Source organism: Simochromis diagramma, unplaced genomic scaffold (genome assembly GCF_900408965.1).
Source record: "Simochromis diagramma unplaced genomic scaffold, fSimDia1.1 OVJJ01000602.1, whole genome shotgun sequence".
Taxonomy (NCBI): Eukaryota; Metazoa; Chordata; class Actinopteri; order Cichliformes; family Cichlidae; genus Simochromis; species Simochromis diagramma.
The window spans coordinates 5,905,290-5,924,098 of NW_024387040.1; the positions used below are offsets into that span (position 1 = coordinate 5,905,290).

The window sequence follows — 18,809 nt, forward strand, 5'->3', positions numbered from 1 at the left end:
CTGAGACAAAATCTTGAGGTTGACTCATGACCCACTGGAATGATCATACATACCTGTTGGCTTGGGTTTGATCGCCAAAGATGAGCTGAGAGCTGCGAGGATCTATCACAAATGGGCTTCTCTGTCACCTTTTAAAAAGTACTATGAGAAGAGGAAGATACTAAAAAGACAACAAAAACTACACTGAACTCTGTTGTAGCAGTGCTCCCTTGTTATAACAATTAACACTGTGAGTAAATTGTTAACTAATAAAAATAATGGCCAAAAGCATGTATCATAAACAAAAATAAACCTTGAATTGCCTGCCTCTCTGGGCAGTTTCACCCAGAGGGAGATGGATCAAGAGTGATGGACATCCTAATATAATACTATAAGACCTTATGTGGCATTTTTTGTGCCTTTAAAGGAACAGCAAAAGAGGCCAACTCAAAAGTCTCAAGGTAAGGCAGAGATCACAATCCCTCTTGGAGCCTGGAATTATTCCACACTGTGGGTCACAGGGTGATTATCTCTTCCTGTCAAGAATGCTGAGAATTTCCTGCATCCCCCTCACCACCTCCTCTTCCGGCCGTGTTAGTGGTTGTGCCTGAACATGTGGCAGAGAGCTCGGGCCTGGCCGTCTCTGTTTGAGTAGCGTGCTTTCTGCTACTGTTACCTAACGTTCAGCTGGAGCTTTAACATAAGCACTGAATTGAAGAGCCGTTTACGCAGTTCTCAGATCAAGCAGGGATGCTGAATCGGTTGAAGCGTATTCAGCAGGGCAAATAATGTGCACCTGCACACATTATTATAAGAGGCTACAGACATGGCCTGATATTGCTCTCTGTTCTTTGAGCTTTGTGTTGGAAAAGGACAATTTAATGCATCACCTTTTACCCTAGATTATGTATCTGTTGCTAACTAAGCCACATACTGCTAAAGTGCTAACTAATTATTATAAATCTAGAGCCTTCGTTCAAGTCTATCCGCCTCTGTTTTTAATGGCAAGTGCTGCCCTTTAACCTTTCTCTGTTATTCCCAGAGCTGACGAAAGTTGCATTACTATGCAAGGCGGGCTGACTCCACATTCCTCAGCAAGGACACTGATAGAAACGTTTCTGTGTGCCTCAGTGTGTGAAGTATGCTATTTGTTGATCACTGTGTACTTGGCTCTCTGCCTAAACATGTGAACATATGCTACATGCATGCACGAATGTGTGTGTACAGTATGTGTGTTTGCTCAGGCTCCAGCAGCAGTCAACTCTCAGCTATGTTGTTTGTGTCCAAGGCAGAAAGGAAAGCTCTGTTTGTGTAGGGTGGTGGTGCAGGAGGAGGTGGAGTAAGAATCAGACCCAAGTATAGGCTGTTTCACCACAGTAACTCTCTCTCCACCCATTCTACGCCCTTCTCTCCCTCTGCGTTCTCTCCCTCGTGCACTCCCACCTGCTTTTTCAGGAGGCCGACTGGGGCACCAGAACGGGGCGGGAAAATGTAGACGGCCTCAAAATGGAGGAGCGGAGAATTACACGAAGGCGTTTGGGGCCAACTTAATAAAGAGGGGAGGTGATTGAATGTCTCAAATGGGACATATCAAAAGATATGATCACAGAGTTGACGTTTTTATGTTTTTAATACGGTTTTCTGCAACCATGTGGATAGGTTTGTTCAATTTTAAAACATATCTGTCCTGGAGATTTCTCCCTATGTCACAAAATAACGAAAGCAAATGGAATTTATATTGTGATGCGTGAAGAATGACATTTTCCAGAAACGCTAACCTTGTTACTTCAGGCATTACTTTGTCTGTGAATTATCCAGAGTGACACGGTTTAGGAACAAGATGCTGCTGTCATTTTTCACCTGAATCATTGATAAAGTCATTAACAAAGTAAAGGCTAACAAGCGTTTCGCTTTCTGATTAAGTAATTATAGGTGTTATAGTGTTTCTGCATTAGAAGTTCAAGTCAAAAAAGTCAATCCGGCCAAGTGATTTCCCCCGTGTGTGATGAAACTCTCCGCAAATGAATCTGTGGATGGCAAAAGCCTGCTAAGCCCAAAAGGGGGATTTAGCTGTTTTTAGCTTGCAAGTTTAGCACATCCAGCATTGCTTGGATGCATTCAGGAACCAATTTGCAACTCTTCACAGCAATAGATAAATTGAAGTAAAGACAAACAAATACTGTCAGTCAGCATGGAGAGGAATGCTAGAATATGTGTTTGCTAAATCAATAGCACAGCATCAACAAACAGTTTGGTGGCTCTTGGGACACCAGTGTTCCTCCTTGGGATTATGGCTCACAAGGACACAGTTAGCATTTAGTTTCTCATGGAGCTTATACTATGGAGCTTATACTATGTGTTTAATTCCACCAAGCTACGTATATGACTTTATGTGGACTGTTTGTGTATGCATATGTGATTGGTGACCTTTATCTACTGAGGTTAATGCTTTCAGCGAGTGCAGTGGGTCTTTCCTATAATCAAATGAATTCCCGTTGTGCTTCAAACAGTAATGCGCTGTCTCTGTACCAGAGTGTATTTACTTTTATATCCGCAAAGAGAAATATAGAATGTCAGCCGACAGACTTTAAACTGTGGATCATGTCTGCATGGGCAAAACATCTCCTTCAGTATCCACGCGGGTTTTAGTAACACAGCAGGTCGCCTTTCTTTTCCAACCATATAGTTGTGTTTGTTTACTGAAGTGCTGCTTCTCTGGAACATCTATCAGAATAGAGGAAGAGCCACACCGAGCTTTGGACTACAAAGATGACGAAAACAAAGAAGACGAACTGCCCACAGCCTGTCAGATCCAGTCTGAGCAACCCGAGGATAGTTCCAGGCGTCTGTCTGAAGGCTCTCAGAACAGGAGCAAGCTGCAAACAGCCCAAGCATGCATGGCTAACTGTGCTGCCTGTGTCACACGGCTGTATGAACACGTTAACAAAACAGTAGCAAACAGGGACACTGTTGGATGCCTTGAAAACAGTGATTTCAGCTAAAGCCAGCCTGTGGACGCTTTGAAGACTTGAACAGATTTGGGATTTCCAAGTCCGAGAAATCACCTTTAAAGCAATTAAGCTGGCAGAACGTCTGCTTCGGGAACACCTTGTGATAATTGCACTGTCAGAATTTAGCCATTGTAGTACCGCTGCTCAGATTTCTATTTTTATGCTCTAATCCTCACTAGCAGAAAATGTAAAAAAAGAACATTAATAGAGGCCTTAAAGACTATTCAAGACTGCTTGTTTCTGTTCTGTCGGTGTGAAAGTAGGCCATGGGCTTCAGAGACTGAAGGAGAAATGATGTAACTAGGGACATACATGTGTATGTTGTTTTCTCCCAGGAGCCTCTGATCAACCCTTCTTGGCAAACACATAAATTTTACTTAATTCTTGTCAAATAACAGAAATTATCTAAGATCAGTCTTTCTAGACAGTACACTTTAATCTATATCTTGACCTCTCTTCTTCTCCTGATGTTAATTAACTGGACTACCTTCCCCAGAGGGCTCTCTCAGACGGGCTATTTTTATCCCAGTGCTCTGTATTGCATGAACTGATGCCTCACTATGTGGTACATCTCAGCTCCTTTTGTCACCATAATGCAGTTATGCACGTGAAACACAGTCCAGCCCCAACGCAGAGGATCGCTCTGTTGTTTCTACTTCAGACATTGGAACAGCAGCATTTGATACACTGAGAGGAGGAAATGTTGAAAAGTCTAAAAGCTGTAGGTGTTTTCTCATGTTTGTATTTTGATGTTGACACCGTTTTTGAAAATGGTAAACCAAGTTCTATCGCTCATTTGGTCAGAGGCACGGCTCACTCAGGTTGTTTAGTATAATAGGGATAGATGGTGGGCAGTGTGTCACACTTCTTTACAACGAGCCACTTTAGCTGTTTCCCACTAATTTCAATCAACGCTAAGCAAACCGTCTGCGAGCTATAACTTCCTACTCTCTGCTTTCCAAAGTCAAACGCCATCCATTTATCTCTCCATATCCTTAACTGCTTAAGTATATGAGTTGCAAGTAGGCTTGGAGTCTATCTTGCATGATGATGAGCAAGAGATAAGGTGCACCGGGGATTGGTCGCCAGTCTCCAAAGTCATATTAGTAGCAATTTCAGTGCAGGTCTTTAAGGTAAAAGAATATCATGTAACCGCTCTCCTCTCTTACCCTTTTGGCTTTTATTTCTTTCAGTCTCCCAGTCCAACAGCAGCCTAAAGAAGCACCGGAGCCGGAGCATTTTCAGCCCCTTCTTCTGCTGCTTCCGCAACTACAATGACTACCACGTGGAGCCACCACCTGCCAACAACAAGACACTTTCTCTGCCCCCGCCCCCAGAGGAGAACGGCAGTCCTCCCAAGGTAAAGCTCATTTATCTCTCCTGTCAGAGTTGGCCGCAATCCAGATTCCATACCACTTACATCTTACGTGTCCAAACACAAGAATTAGTTCATATTTTATGACTGAAGTGCTAGTTCGACTGGAGTTCCAGTAACAAGTAACATTTGTTTGGTTTTGTTACAGAGACCTTGTTAGGGTTTGCCTTTTCCTGCAGAGGGCTGAGGCGGGCTCAGCCTCGCTGAGCTCCCTCAAATTTTTCCAGCTGCTTCAAACCCGTTGAACCCAGAGGTTGTTTACCATCCACTGCTTGAAAAATACGGGCTCACTTCCCATCTTGCATTCTTCGATATCTGCCTACGCACACAACTGCACACAAAATAACACACTGAGCACGCCGAGAAGCTCCAAAAAAAGACGCGCACTGGCTCTTTCTCGCGCACGAACCCACTACAACGCATGTACGGACACACACAAACACACATATGCACTCGAAAAACCCTCCTGCTTCTCTAATCCCCATAAAGTGGGCCTTGTGTGTTGGGGGGTGATGGATTGCTTGGCACCCACGCCTCCCCCTCTCCTCACTACACTCTGACCAGTGTAGTGAGGATGTGTGAAGAGAACGTTCTGGCTGTGGAAAAGACGCCAAACCCTGAAGCTCCTCTACAAACACAGTGTTCTGCTGCCAAGGCAGGTACACGGGGCTAAAAATGGAGCAGACGTATCACATTTCCACTCCTGTTTACCTGTAAATGTCTCTCATTCAGGGGAGGAATGTGTGGCCCTTTACAGACACTATACATGTGGTCAGTAATGACCCGCTCTGGACCTCCTCTTAACAAATGAGTTCCCGTTAATTTAGAGTGAACCGAACGAACCTCGCCATAAAAAGCCTTGTTATAGTACGCGGCTGATTTTTGAGCTGGGTCCGTGCCCACAGTCCCTCCCAACAGTGTACTGTTGCTGGATTTCTGGCCAGCCGTATTTGTTACTATGGCAGCTGTGTTTGTTTTTGACTGAGTTGTTCTCACTTTCCTCTCACCATGTGTACTATACATCCCTTCCCTCTGTCTCTCAGGCTCGCTTTCTCCCCGTCCCATTTGCTGATTGGAATATTGACGTTGTCGATTTCTTTTTCACGGTTTTTCTTTCGCTTCCCTCTTTCTCCCCCTCCCCCCTTGTTTTTCCACCCTGTCTCCCTTAATCTCTTTCTCTTTTTCTCTCTCTTTGCTTGTTTTCTCCAGTGTGACCAGGTCCAGGTCATCCCCATACCCAGTGTATGTATTATTATCTTTTGTTTTTCATCATCTTGCTCCAGCTCGCTAACCTCCTCCCTCTGCTTGCTGTGCCTCATCATTCTTGCTGCATGCAGCTGTTGACACGGAGGTGATTTTTCTTTGCTGTCAGATGAAATTTTGCACTGTCCCCTCTCGCATGATCATGTGGCTTTCAAGGCTTTCCTTTGTGCTGCTTTGTCTCCACTCACAGGACTGATAGAAAGAAACAATTCAGTTCCATCTGCTGTCACATGATTTATGTGTGGCTTTGTTGTCTTTTCCATCTCTACCCTGCGTCTCCAACTATTGAAAGAGAAGAACATGAGAGCGATTTTTCTCCGTAGATCAGATCGCAGCTCCAGTTTTGGGTAAATAAGTGGACAGACCTGATTGAATTAGGCGTTCGTCTTCATAAAAAACAGTTTTATTGGGATTATGCAATCAATGTTAGTCCATTGAAGGGGGGCTTGGTTTCAGCGACTTGTGCTTCATCTGATGTTCACCAGAAAAGGGGAATCATCTGATCCCTCCTTTGTTTGTGCTGAAACGGCAATTCATTTAGCTATTTTGGAATCTATGCGGTGCCTGTGGTTCACTGTAATTTAGGATATTCACACTCACAGCATCCCACATCGCAGCCAAGCTTTAAACTACACCACCCAGCAGACACCTCCCTGCAATAACAGGAAATGCATGCGGCGGTGAGGTCTGCTCTTTGTCTTGACGGGTAGGTCCAAACAGGCGGCTTTAAGATCTGCGTCTGAACTGGATGGGTCACAGCTGCGTCGATTGTTGTTGTAACACAGTGTTAAAAGAAGAGACAAAATATTAAAACACGGCAAATATCACAGTAGCAAGCAGAGTCCCAATAACACATTTAAAATGAAGAATTTTTAAATTCTAGCTCCAAAAGCTCATCAGAAATACAGAAAGATGTCAAAAATAACAAACTTTAATTTCAGGTTAATCTTCCCTGATCAGAAAACATCCAATTTAGACTAACTTGAAATGTTTATAACAATATAAACAAAGTATGGAGACATTTCTTATTAAATCTTTTTACCTCAAGATTCAAATAATTTATTTTAGAGCTTTATAAATAAATAATTAAAAAATAAAACACATCTAAAACAATAAGACACGTATCACTTGCAGTACTTTGCAAAAGTCTTGCGTCACCTCTCATTTCTTTATAATTTGCTTTTAAGGAGACCGGCTCTTTGTTAAAGTGATCTTGAGCAATAGTTCACAGCTTTTTCACTCACTTTTTACTCCAGTCCTCGTGTCTCACTATTTCAGAGGGATATCTTTTTCTTAATCCACTTAACACTAATCATTCAAGCATAAAAAAAACACACCTAACTCAAGGGACGCGTCGGTGTTGTTTCTACACATAACAGACAACTTAGCAACGAGCCGATTTTAAATTGGACCTTTAGGCAACTTCTCATTAGCATCCTGTTGCAAAAGCACAATTTATTTCCATTTCTTTAGCTGAACCCAAGAAAAATCCCAAAGATAACACAGTCTGCCAGGCATAAAAAAGAGCTATTAGCTAAAAACTTGGCATAATCGGTATGATGTGCAGCCTGTCCTTGATAAAAATTTAAGGAAACTGGCCAAGTGGAGGACAAAAAAAGAAGTGACAGGACTAAGAAAAAAAAACTATCTACAGCAGGTGAATCTGAAAGTCATGTTCTTAAAAAGCAGGAAAAAACTGAGCAAAGACAGGACTTGATAGAGTCGATTCATCTACCGTTCACGGTGGAGGCTCTGTCATAGTTTGGGGCTGCATTTCAGCCTGTGGTGTTTGGGATCTTGTCAAAGTTGATGAAATCAGAAAAGCACCATTAGATTTTAATCCATCATGGCTTAATTTATGAGCATGACGATGATCCCAAACATACTGCCAACGTGGTAAAAGCATACCTGGACAGAAAAACACGGACTGACATCAGTCATGGATGGGCCTCCCCAGACCTCAACATTATTGAAGCAGTGTGAGATCATTTTGACAGAGAACTCAACGAAAGCCGGCCAACATCCAAAGAAGAGCTTTGAATGTCCTTCAAGAAGCCCAGAGAACTATTCCTGAAGCTTGTGGCTCAAGACAAGGCGCTTCATGGGAACACGAAAGGTGATCTTCCGCATTCATATGCTACGCGCCGGATTGTGGATGAAATCGAATAGAATGACGTTCACGCGGTAACACGCGTTCCAGTATTCCAGCCCTAACTTTATCCCTAATGTTAACCACCACCTTAATCATGTTAGATAGTGTTTTCCAAAGCGATTTAAGTACAATAAACATACATGTGTAGATTCATTCCAAACGGTTCTCATGTTTCCTAATGTTTCCGAACTCGTAATATTGAGACGTGTTGGGTGGCCGAAAGCATACTATACCGACGATTTGTCACCTAGCGTAAAATGTTACGCTTTGGGAGCGAGAACGTGTTGATTCAGTAGCAGTAGTATAGACATTTGCTTCTCCTCTCTATATGCTCTAATAATAAAGTAGAATTTCTGTTGCAAGGGATTGCATGTACATGTTCTGTGGGTTCCTTGAAGACAAACTAGGACATGTTGGAATTTTCATTTCCTCATAAATCCAAAGAGGATAAATTTGTCTGTTTATTTGATCTGTTGCTTCCAGCTGATCAACTATTTTCAATCAGTTAGCACATTTAACAAGTCTGTGAGAGCGCTCCCCGGCTGCGCCTTTGGGAGCACGGTTATTTTAACTGCTGGTGAGAATGTCAAGGTCCCAGTAAGCCTTTCTTTCTTTGTTCAACCTGCATGTGTAAATCACATTCATCACGCCCTGACAGGATGCCATTCAGTGCCCTTGCTCAAAAAGAATGCTTCCTGTGATACATCAGCATGCAGTCCTGCCATTAGGCATAATAATTCAGTCATGGTGGACCAAAAAACACACACAGAAGTACACATACATGCATATGTATTTAAGGCTGGCAGAGTCGTTGATCCCAGCCTCTATGTGTGTGGATGAACGTGTAAATGCTGGTGCACGATCTGTATGTGTGTGTGTGTGGTTTGAGTGTGCGCCCCCCCATGGCCGGACCATCTGCCCCGTGCCTGCTTGTAACCTCAGGCTCACCTCGTAGAGGACAATAGTGTCCCACCCGATCATAAAGACAGCACAGTCACCAGAACTCTGTCATCATGAGGTAACACAGAAAATATCAGCACCGAGGAGAGTCCAGCAAGAAAAGCAGGCATGTCACTTTGAATATTATCATCTGAAGAAATAGCTCCTAAATTCACATACGATGGCATTTAATTGGACATCAAGTATAATGTCAGGAAAAAACTGCTCCCTGTTGATGCTCTTAACACATTCTGGGGATAGTCTGGAAATAAGCACTGGTGATGTAGACATCAGGGTCGAGCAGAGATAATTGGAGCTCTTTTTTCCTTATTTAGGATAGTCAGATGAGCTCATATAATTTGGCCAAATCATACAGCTTGTGGCTACACACTAAATCCCTTTTCCTCTCTGTGCATCGACGATTTTCTAAGCAGTTTCAAGACTTCTTGTTAAAAAACTTTAAGTGAAATCTATATGACTTTGTGATTTTCGCATACTTTTAATAATGTAACATCTGCAATCAGAGGAGAAGCATTCCATGTTATCAAAGTGCTGATATATCTCTGAGCAGAAGCTTAGGGACACCCGCCTGCAGGTCATTAATCCTGAGAAGTGTTTCTTGAGTGTCACCCAAAACACCCGAAGTGATCTTATCCAACACTCTGACTGAGCCACCAACACACCGTCAGTGTGTGTGTGTGTGCGCGTGTGTGGCCGCCTGTTCCCGATAATGCACTTCTCTATATGCTTACCATTAAGTATGCATGTGTGTGTTTTCTCTGCAGCCTCCAGCCAAGTTCCTCCTGCCAGAGGTCAGCATAGCAGACTATGGCAAGAACTGCGTAGTGATCGATCTGGACGAAACCCTTGTACACAGCTCCTTCAAGGTACGGCACCTCCCTACATGACCTCAAACACACTGTGCACTTTGAAATACGCCAACGCTGCGTTTTGTTTTTCCTCATGCTGTTGCTGTGCAGCCACAGTTGGATTAAACAGAAATAGGTCCTGAAAAATGACTCTACTGAATACGGTCTGAGGACAAATAGCATGAGCCCTGTTAGCATCACTGAGCTACACATAATCGCATGAATCTATGTCCTTCAGAGTATAAAGGGTTCTTAATACCCGTTCGAACAGGTGAGAACGAGAAAGAGCACGAACAGCTATCTGACTAAGAAGACCTGGAAGACTGATTTTCTCATCAAGTTTCTATCCATGCATCCATTGCAAACTGGGTTTCAAGGCAGGTGAAGCATCAAGCGATCCATAAGAGAAAACAGCACAGCACAGCACACCGTTGATGCACAGCATCCACATCAGTGGCCAGTTTATGCTTCTCAATTAATGTAACGTGTCTTTAGTCAGTTGGAGGAAATTCACATGGCAAACAGGAAAAACCAACGAGTTCAAACACAGAATCTTCTTTGTGGTGCTTAATATTAATTAATTAATGAATCATCAAATATCGGTATTGGTCTTCAAAATATATATCAGCCTACCGCTGCACCGCTGGGTTGCCCAACAGTTAGACATGATCATACCACATCCACGTCTAATGGTTTTTTGTCATCTAATTTCATTACGATAATTAAAATAATTTGATTTCTCAAACCATAAATAATTCAAGCCAAGTTTCAAACTTAAAATTCATGACATTTGGATATTTGTGGTTTTCATTAGACTGCAATTTGTATGTAGCTTAATTGGTGCCAGCCCTGCTTTTGTTTTCAGTAGTGAGCAGTACTACTTAGAGGCTGAAAATATGCTTAAAATGCTCCATCTGTATATGTAATGGCACATATGTACAGCTATTTTTCACTCACAAATATGTTATAGTGCCTTTTTCAGCCTGCTGCAGGCACTTAAAGGGAAAGCCCAGTATAGTAGGCACTAGTACACTATCCTTGTAAATGGCTCTTGTCTCTCACCATCAAAAGCTCCCTCTACTGACACACCTGGCACACCTAGTGACCCATTTGAGCACAGCTCTGCCCCGGCTTCAACTGATCTCGTTATGCCTGTGAGTACTACCTGCGCTTGAGTGCTTTTGCGCTCAGTGTCGGCGAGCTACGCAACAAAATAGCTCAAAGTAAAGTTGAAGTAGAAGTTTTATGTTCCACTTAAGTGGAACTCCTTTTAATTAAAATGATTGTAGAGAAGAAAAAAAACTTTGAGTACATTGACTCGATTGCTTTGGACTGTAAAAGGACGAAAGGCACACAAACATTGAAGCGGACACACCCATCAGAATCACATGCCAGCAGGTCAGGGCCACACACTCACACACACACACACACAATCATACAGGCTCACCCACACACTAGGGTGTGTCCAATGCAGTGTACTCTTGGTTTGAATGGCTGTGGAATGGACTGTGCAGAAATCCTGGATCTAATACACTGCAGGCCAAAACGAGCCCAAAATTATTATTTTTTTCCTTTTGATCAAACTCACACACCAGATACCCAGTCCATCAAAATTCATTTAGTTCACAGATCAGTGTGCGGTATGAAATGGATTCACAATGCATTAAATGGAAATACGTTGAGAGAGGAAGAGAGGGAGACAGAAAGTGGCACAACGCAGCATTTTCAGTTCCTTTCAGAAGCATAGCAGGATTTCCTGTAGCTTTCCCGTTTCAAGGTGATTTTGATGTCAAATATTAAGCATTTTCTTTCCAAAGTAAATACATGCTTTCACTGGAAATTACACAATTATAGCAGAATAACAACAACTGACAAGGGATAGAGACGCTGCACAGATGGACGTAGACTAAAAAAGAAACGTTACATAACACATCACATACTCTTGCTTTTATCCTGCATATTATGGATGGGGAGATAAATCCTGAGCCCTCTCTGAGATTAGCTGCTGTGTGTGTGTTAGATGTGCACAAGTAGCTGAAATGAATGAAGACTGATCGGCATGCTGTACACTGTAGTAATTTGAACAGCGTGCATTTGCAAAGCACTTGTCAAAAGATGTCTTGCTCAACATTTGAGCATTAAAATTCCACAACAGCCTTTTCCTCTCTTGGGATCGATTTCCCTGATATTTTTGGGACCTGGCTGCAGGGATGCAGTCCCGTCCAGCTACAATGGTATTAGTGAGATCAACACCCGCACTTGGTATCGCAGTCCATCTTAAAGATGTTGGATGGGGTTTAAGTCAGCACTCTGTGCAGGACATTGCAGTTCATCTGATTTATGCACTGAGAACTGGCATTGTCCGGTTAAACTGGGTCTCATCCCTGAAGCAGAAGGGTGAAAAAGTGCCAAAAAACATGGTCAAGTTAAGAACTTTGGCCATGCAACATGCAAAATAATCATAAGTTGCTTCCCTAACAGTCTTTTAATACAACCTTTCTTCTTACCTTACCCAGGGACATCTAACTTCTTTTACTGTACACATATGAATATAACAGGCCAGCTAAAGTTTGAATTAATTGGGATGCTAGCCAATGAGAAAAGGTGTATTTTAAGTAATTTGTGATGTTAGGGTATGCTGTAGAATTACATGGAGATGTTTTTAATGGCACTAATTCTCGTGAAGTAAAGGTGCGTAAATTTATGTAGAGCCCTGATTCTGAGCCAGAGTGTGGTCAGCAGGTGAAGCAACCCACGGTTCGGCAGAAATCCATAATTACACAACTGCCCGCATAACGTTTACCTTGGTGGCCCCCCCACATATGTAATCCTGCTGCATTTCCGCATCTCTTGCCGGCTCTGATCCGAGTCTGTTACAGAGCAGGGCAATTAGCAGCTGTTGTGTGTTCAGTCTTCAGATGATGGAGTGATTCAGCAGAAGAGCAGTAGGCACAGGAGCAGAGCGAAGTCTGTTTCTGCATCTCTGGCTCCGTCTGTATCGCACTCATCTCTTCCCATTCTCTTTGTGACGGTATGCTGGCATCCTTGTCCTCTTTCCAGCTTGTCACTGTTTTTATTTATTTTTTTTTAGACAGTTTTAGAAGAGCTTCAGTCATTTTTGCCCTCTGGTGTAAACATTAACCAAAGTTAAATATCATAATGCAAAACCGAGGCGTAGAATAAACACTGTTTATCTAGGGAGGCTTTTACTGTTAATTGACTCACTCTGGTGTCAGATAAAGGAAGAAGAAAGCACCTCTGGTTGTCACACTGATCCTATTAGACTCACGTATGGACATTTGGAAGGTCAAAGTGCTGCACTTTGTATTCTTATAGCAAACACCCCCTCTGCTGGATGGTACTGAACTGTATTTTCTAACTGGAGTTTAATGCCAGAATAATCGCAGTAACAACACACATGCATAACAGGAAATTTTACAGGCTTTTTAAAATGTGCATTAGTTGCGAGTACTATACATACAAGTTTTAAATAATTGCTCTGTATCTCACTATATTGTAATTAATTTAAACAAAGAAAATGCAATTAAACGTTTGGGCTTAAATACAGGAATCTTTTGATATGGTTTAACATGGTAGCATTAGCATGTTATATTAGCATGTCTATAAAGCTAAATAGCAAAAAAAAAATCACGATAAGTAGACTAGCTGGTTAAGAATAGATGCTCTCTCATTTTGTCTTATCCTATATGCTAGATTTGGGGAAATAGCTTCTCATGCTCCGGTGCAGTGGCTGAGTTTAATACGTCATTAAAGCTGTAGGTAAACGTAGTTCAATTAAAAGCTAATCTGAGGAAAAAGCAACAACAAATAAACAAGTTGGCTAATTAGCCTAGCTTCGACACTCTTTAGTCTTCAAACAGTGAGGGCAGGATCTGATTTTATCTGCCAAATGTTTTTTTTTTGCGGGGAAGGAAGGAGCTAATTAACATTTTGATTAAAATAGCTTTTGAACTTCAAACGCTTGTTTGTGTAGCCACTGGTATTTGACTCTGTAATGCAGAATTAAGCAATAAATTCGGAAGCAAAGTTGTCGTTCCCAGACATTATCAAAGACCAAGCTTTGGAGATTTCTTTAAAATTGAGCAGTGGAATTTAAATTAAGTGATATGTCTAAATAATCTTCACTTAGTTTTCTTTCTATACAGCAAACTATAAGCTCCTACATAAAATTGTGTGTCTCTGAAAACAAGCAGATTTTCCCTGTCACCTGTTTTTCTTCCTTTCCCTCTCTGAAATGACACCGTCGTGCCTCCTACCTAATCCTTTCATCCTCCGTCTTTACACCCTCTGCTCGTCTTCCACCCACATCCCCTCTGGCATCTATCTTCCTCTTGCCTCCTGCTCCTCTCCTCTCCCCTTTTCTTGCGTTAGGAGAAAAAAAAATGACACAAGTCATGCAGAGTAAAAAGGCAGCACTCCTCCTGTCCGCGTTCAAGTCTGTCATCTTGTTCGGCTCTCAGGTTTCTCCCCAGAGTCTCACGCCTGGTTGTTATTTAACACTGAGATACGGAGCACTGGAGCAGAGGGAACCACATTATGCTGAAAGCCTTCATCATTTGCCTGGGGCACCTTACAGGAGTTTTTAACCTGTCTCTCTTTTTAAACCGCATGCAAGCTTGTGGCTGGGCTGTTTACCTGTCAGAGTGAAGTTTTTGAATCTTTTCCTTGTTTCTTGTCGTCCTGCAGCCCATTAGCAATGCGGACTTCATTGTTCCGGTGGAGATTGATGGCACCGTTCATCAGGTAATACTGCACCGATATGGAGGGCTTCCAGAAATGGGCTTGAATAAAACTATATGTGTGAATTTATAAGGGTGGAGACCTTGGTTTCACTTTACTTTCCTCTGTATTTATTATTCCCTTTTAACTCACAGCGATTTAAGCTCAAACTGTTTAGTTGTCTTTGATTTATTCTTTGAATCCTTGCTGCAGTAAAGATAACTGGACAGTGACGCGAGTGTTTCGGCGCACAATGTTGAAGCTGCTGTTGAGTTTGTAGCGGAAGAGATTGTGCACTGAGTAGAAATGTGCATAAAGGGCGGCGTCCTTTTGAAGGTTTAATTGTCTGTGTCCGGTTTGAAGCAAAGGAAGTGATATTGTAGCTGTAACCTGGTTCAAGTAATCCAGGATAGGCTTTCTGCATCTGCTTTGGCCTATGCTTGATTACTTGCACTTGGAGGCAGCAACTAACCTGCAGAGATCTACTAAGAAGGACGAAGATGACAAGCAATGAAAAATAAGACCTCAAAGCATCCAAGTATTGCTCAAAAATGTTTTAAGTTTCATTTTTGTATCCCAGTTTTACTTAAACACAAATCTGCAAGTGGGTAAAATTGAACTGAATAGTTATAGAGCAGCTAAAGAAGATTTCAAGAAGAAGAAGATTTCTTGTTTGGGTTTTTGCTCCAAAAAATGTATTTTGAAAATAAAAGACATAACGAAGACGTGTTCGTTACGTGTCTCGGTTTCAGGTGTACGTGCTGAAGAGGCCTCATGTGGACGAGTTCCTCCAGAAAATGGGGGAGATGTTTGAATGTGTCCTCTTCACAGCAAGCTTAGCCAAGGTTGGTTCCCAGCTGCTTTGATAGTTACAGTAATACTTCTGTTCATTTGCTGTGTGCTGCTCAACCTGATGCGCTTTGGCCTGTTTAGTATGCTGACCCTGTGGCGGACCTGCTGGACCAATGGGGGGTGTTTCGCGCCCGTCTCTTCAGGGAATCCTGTGTTTTCCACAGAGGAAACTACGTCAAAGACCTCAGCCGACTGGGCCGAGAGCTCAGCAAAGTCATCATCATAGACAACTCACCTGCCTCTTACATCTTCCACCCTGAGAATGCAGTAAGTTATTTTTTAAAGAGATTTTTGATCTAAAACATACAGATTCAAAGTCATTCAGTCTTGGTAGCAGGAAGTAGAACACTGAGGAAAAGTCTTGAACCACGCCTCGTTTGTGCATATTCTGCTTCCAAGGAACCGGATTTTCTTGGAATTTTTTAAAGTGGTCTTGAGCAATAGTTCTTCAGGCTTTCAAGGTCTTTCCTTTGAACATTTGCTGTTTTATCAACAGTCCAGTCATTGTGTCTGACCATTTTGTTATTTCTTCAGAAGTAGGTGCCAGTTTTTTATCCACACATAACAGATAACTTAGCAAAAAACTCTTGTTCACTTTTGTTCACATTTCTTTAATTAAATGTATGAAAAATGTCAAAGACAACACAGTTTCACAGACACAAATGAGTATTTTGGCATCGTCTACTAGCTAAAAACTTGGCATATCTCAGCAGTGTGTCATTAAAGAATTTGAGGAAACTGGACAAGAGAAGGATAAAAGAAGAAGAGGCATCTGGCCCTTCAGTTGATGCATCTACTGTTCACTGAAGCGGCTTCAGAAATGGTCTCAGTGGAAAAGTGGCTGTCAAGAAACTATTCATAAACGAGAAAACAGCAATAAAAGACAAATTATGCAAGAACTGGACTGAAAATCTGTCAAGGCCGAAAGGCCGGTAGGTGGGAGTGGACCCAAAAGCAGACTCAATGGACACACGAAAAATGATTTTTAACAAACTTTGAATGCAAGGGAAAGGAAGCGTGGGAACGTAGTATGAGTCCCCGACACAAAGGCACTGAAACAGAGGGAAAAGGTGGTCGATATCCAGAGCTTGGCTGCAATGGCCAAAGGTAAGAATGAGGTAAGGGGTCAGGCTTATGGGGATGAAAGGTGCGAGGCTTTGGGGAGGGTAGCCGAGTGAGTGTCTGGAAGGGTGTGTGAAAGGGTGAGGTTCCAACCTTATGCTTCCAGTGATCCAGAGATGATGGCAGGCAGGTGTGAGTGGTGAGTCCAAGGAGTAAAGTTGCAGGCTGGATCGGTGAGTTGTGACTGAAGCAACTAGCGTCCAAGTGAATACGCAGCAGGTGGGTTAACTTGGAGTCTTCACAAGCAGACTGAGGACACATTGAGATAGGGGTTAGTACCAGGGAATAACATGATGAGAGACAAGGAGGCCTAGTTACCACAGCGAGGTAGCTAACGAACTGGCGAAGACTGGAGAACTAGGCTAGTCTTAAATACTGCTTTGCTGATTGCCGTCGATGGGATGCAGGTGGGAAGAACAGGTGAGGAACCCGAGTGCATTAAAAGCATAACTGGATCCAAAAACGCACAGTGGAACACTTTGGGTCATGGATTGGCCTCCGCAGAGCCTGGACCTCAGCATTATTGAAGCACTGTGGGATCATCTTGACAGAGAACAGAACAAAAAAAGGCAGCCAAGATCCAAAGTAGGGCTTTGTATGTCCTTCAAGAAGAAGGAAGCTTGCCTAAAAGATGACAGACTATGTTGAAGAACAAAGGCGGTCAAACAAATATGAACTTTCAAGCTTGTTAGAATTGTATATATTCATTTATAGTGTATTTCCACGTATGTTTGCACGCTTCATTTAATCACTGCACCTATTTTCCAGGCAAAATATAAAGAAATTAGTGGTGGCGCAAGACTTCTGCACAGCACAACTCCTTTTCACATGATCCCAAAACATGTGACATCTTAAGAAGTTTTAAGGTTAAGCTAAATGGCGGCTACAATTGCACTTGTTGCCTAATCAAGAACGGGGTCAAAATACACTGCTGTGATGGAAATAAGTTACTTATGAAGTGATTATTGATGTCGATGATTGTATCTGTAAGACACTGTCAGGGTTTTTAATAATAATAATAATAATAATTTAATAATAATCACCATTGTTCTCGTGCCAGAGGCAGTGTTCCCAATTTTATAAGAGTTCTCAGCTCTGTGGAGAAGTTTCTGCTGCTGCCACTCTTTGATTTATTTCCCTCATTAATTATTTACACAAAACACCCCGACTGTAATGCAACATTTAAGCGTCTATGGTATCTATTGTCAGCCACTTCTTCCTTCTTTAAATAAGATCGGTCTTTCTTTTTCTTTCTGATTCTAATGTAAATGTGGGTGTGTTTTTCTGCCACAGGTCCCAGTGCAGTCTTGGTTTGATGATATGACAGACACGGAGCTTCTGGACCTCATTCCCTTGTTTGAGGGTCTCAGTAAAGAGGAGGACGTTTACAGTCTGTTACAGAGCCTAAGGAACAGGTAGCAGACAGCCACTCCAGCTGATCCCTCCTGCCTAAGCCCTGCTGAACAGAAGCCTCCCCTCTCTGCCACGGCCCCGTAGCCCGACTCCAGTCCTTCGAAGAGCTCTGGGAAGCTTCCCCAGTTGGAGGATTTCAGGCAAATGATCTACTCTTGATCAAAATAAAACAACAGTATGGATTCTCTGGGTTCTTGGACTCTTTGTACAGGACTCTAGCTGAAAAAAGATTCTATTACTGTATGTACATATTAAATGTTTCTAAGCGCAAGACAAGCATAAAGTAATTTTTCTATCAGAGAGAGGAGGTTTTACTATTCCAAGTATTTTAGTTACCGAAAAACGATCAAATACACAAATGTTTCGATTTTTGTTTCGTTTGTTTCTGAGAATCGATGACCTGTTGGGTTTTTGTGTTGAGCAGTGCTATGCAGGCCGTCGTTCCTCGTTTAATTTTTTTTCGTTCTAACCAACTGTGATTTAACTTCTCTTTACAGAATGAAGTGCCTTCATTACTGTGCTGATTTTCTTGTGTCGGGTTATGGGGTGAGCATTTTTATGCTGCATATTTAGTCAATTCTCCAAAAGCGTATTCACTGAATCTTTAAATTGAAGTTGAAAATGAGTCTTTGATAACGTCATTTAATCCAAAAGAAGTGAAATGAACACTTCCTGGATTAGAGGGGGAAGAAAAGTAGCTTGTTAGTCCTGGATGACTTTTGATTTTCAGTTATGTAGCATTGAATTGTTAAATTTACCAAAGGTTTTTACAATTCAATGTGATTTGTGACTAAACAACATCATTTTATCCTCGGCAGTGACTGTAAATTGATGATTCTTGAGGACATTGAAACGCCGTTTAGGTAACTGAAGAAAAAAATAGTAATATCTGTGATGACATCACTGTCCACCAATAAATGTTTGAGGAAAAAAAATAGAAAGATTAGCTTAGATATATAAAATTATATTTATTCGGGGAAAGGGTCCTGGGTGCATTGTAAAGAATGCTGTTGAAATCGTACTGTACAACGTTATTAAAGTTGCAAGTTTGCACACTGTCTGTGTCTGTCGTGGAGTAATGATTCTCACAAAAC

General features: G+C 42.0%; 1 protein-coding gene across 2 annotated transcripts in view; it reads left to right on the forward strand.

Moving 5' to 3' along the window:
• The window catches only part of ctdspla (CTD (carboxy-terminal domain, RNA polymerase II, polypeptide A) small phosphatase-like a), a 33,797-nt gene extending 15,024 nt beyond the window's left edge, over positions 1-18,773 (forward strand). The window contains exons 2-8 of one of the 2 annotated variants that reach the window (XM_040043961.1): positions 4,184-4,350; positions 5,575-5,607; positions 9,505-9,606; positions 14,296-14,352; positions 15,081-15,173; positions 15,262-15,447; positions 17,596-18,773. In XM_040043961.1, coding sequence (XP_039899895.1) covers positions 4,184-4,350; positions 5,575-5,607; positions 9,505-9,606; positions 14,296-14,352; positions 15,081-15,173; positions 15,262-15,447; positions 17,596-17,721 — 764 coding nt within the window. In that variant the 3' untranslated portion in view covers positions 17,722-18,773. The remainder of the gene's footprint in view (positions 1-4,183; positions 4,351-5,574; positions 5,608-9,504; positions 9,607-14,295; positions 14,353-15,080; positions 15,174-15,261; positions 15,448-17,595) is intronic. The other variant, XM_040043962.1, reaches the window with a different exon arrangement.
• The last annotated feature ends 36 nt before the right edge of the window (positions 18,774-18,809 follow it).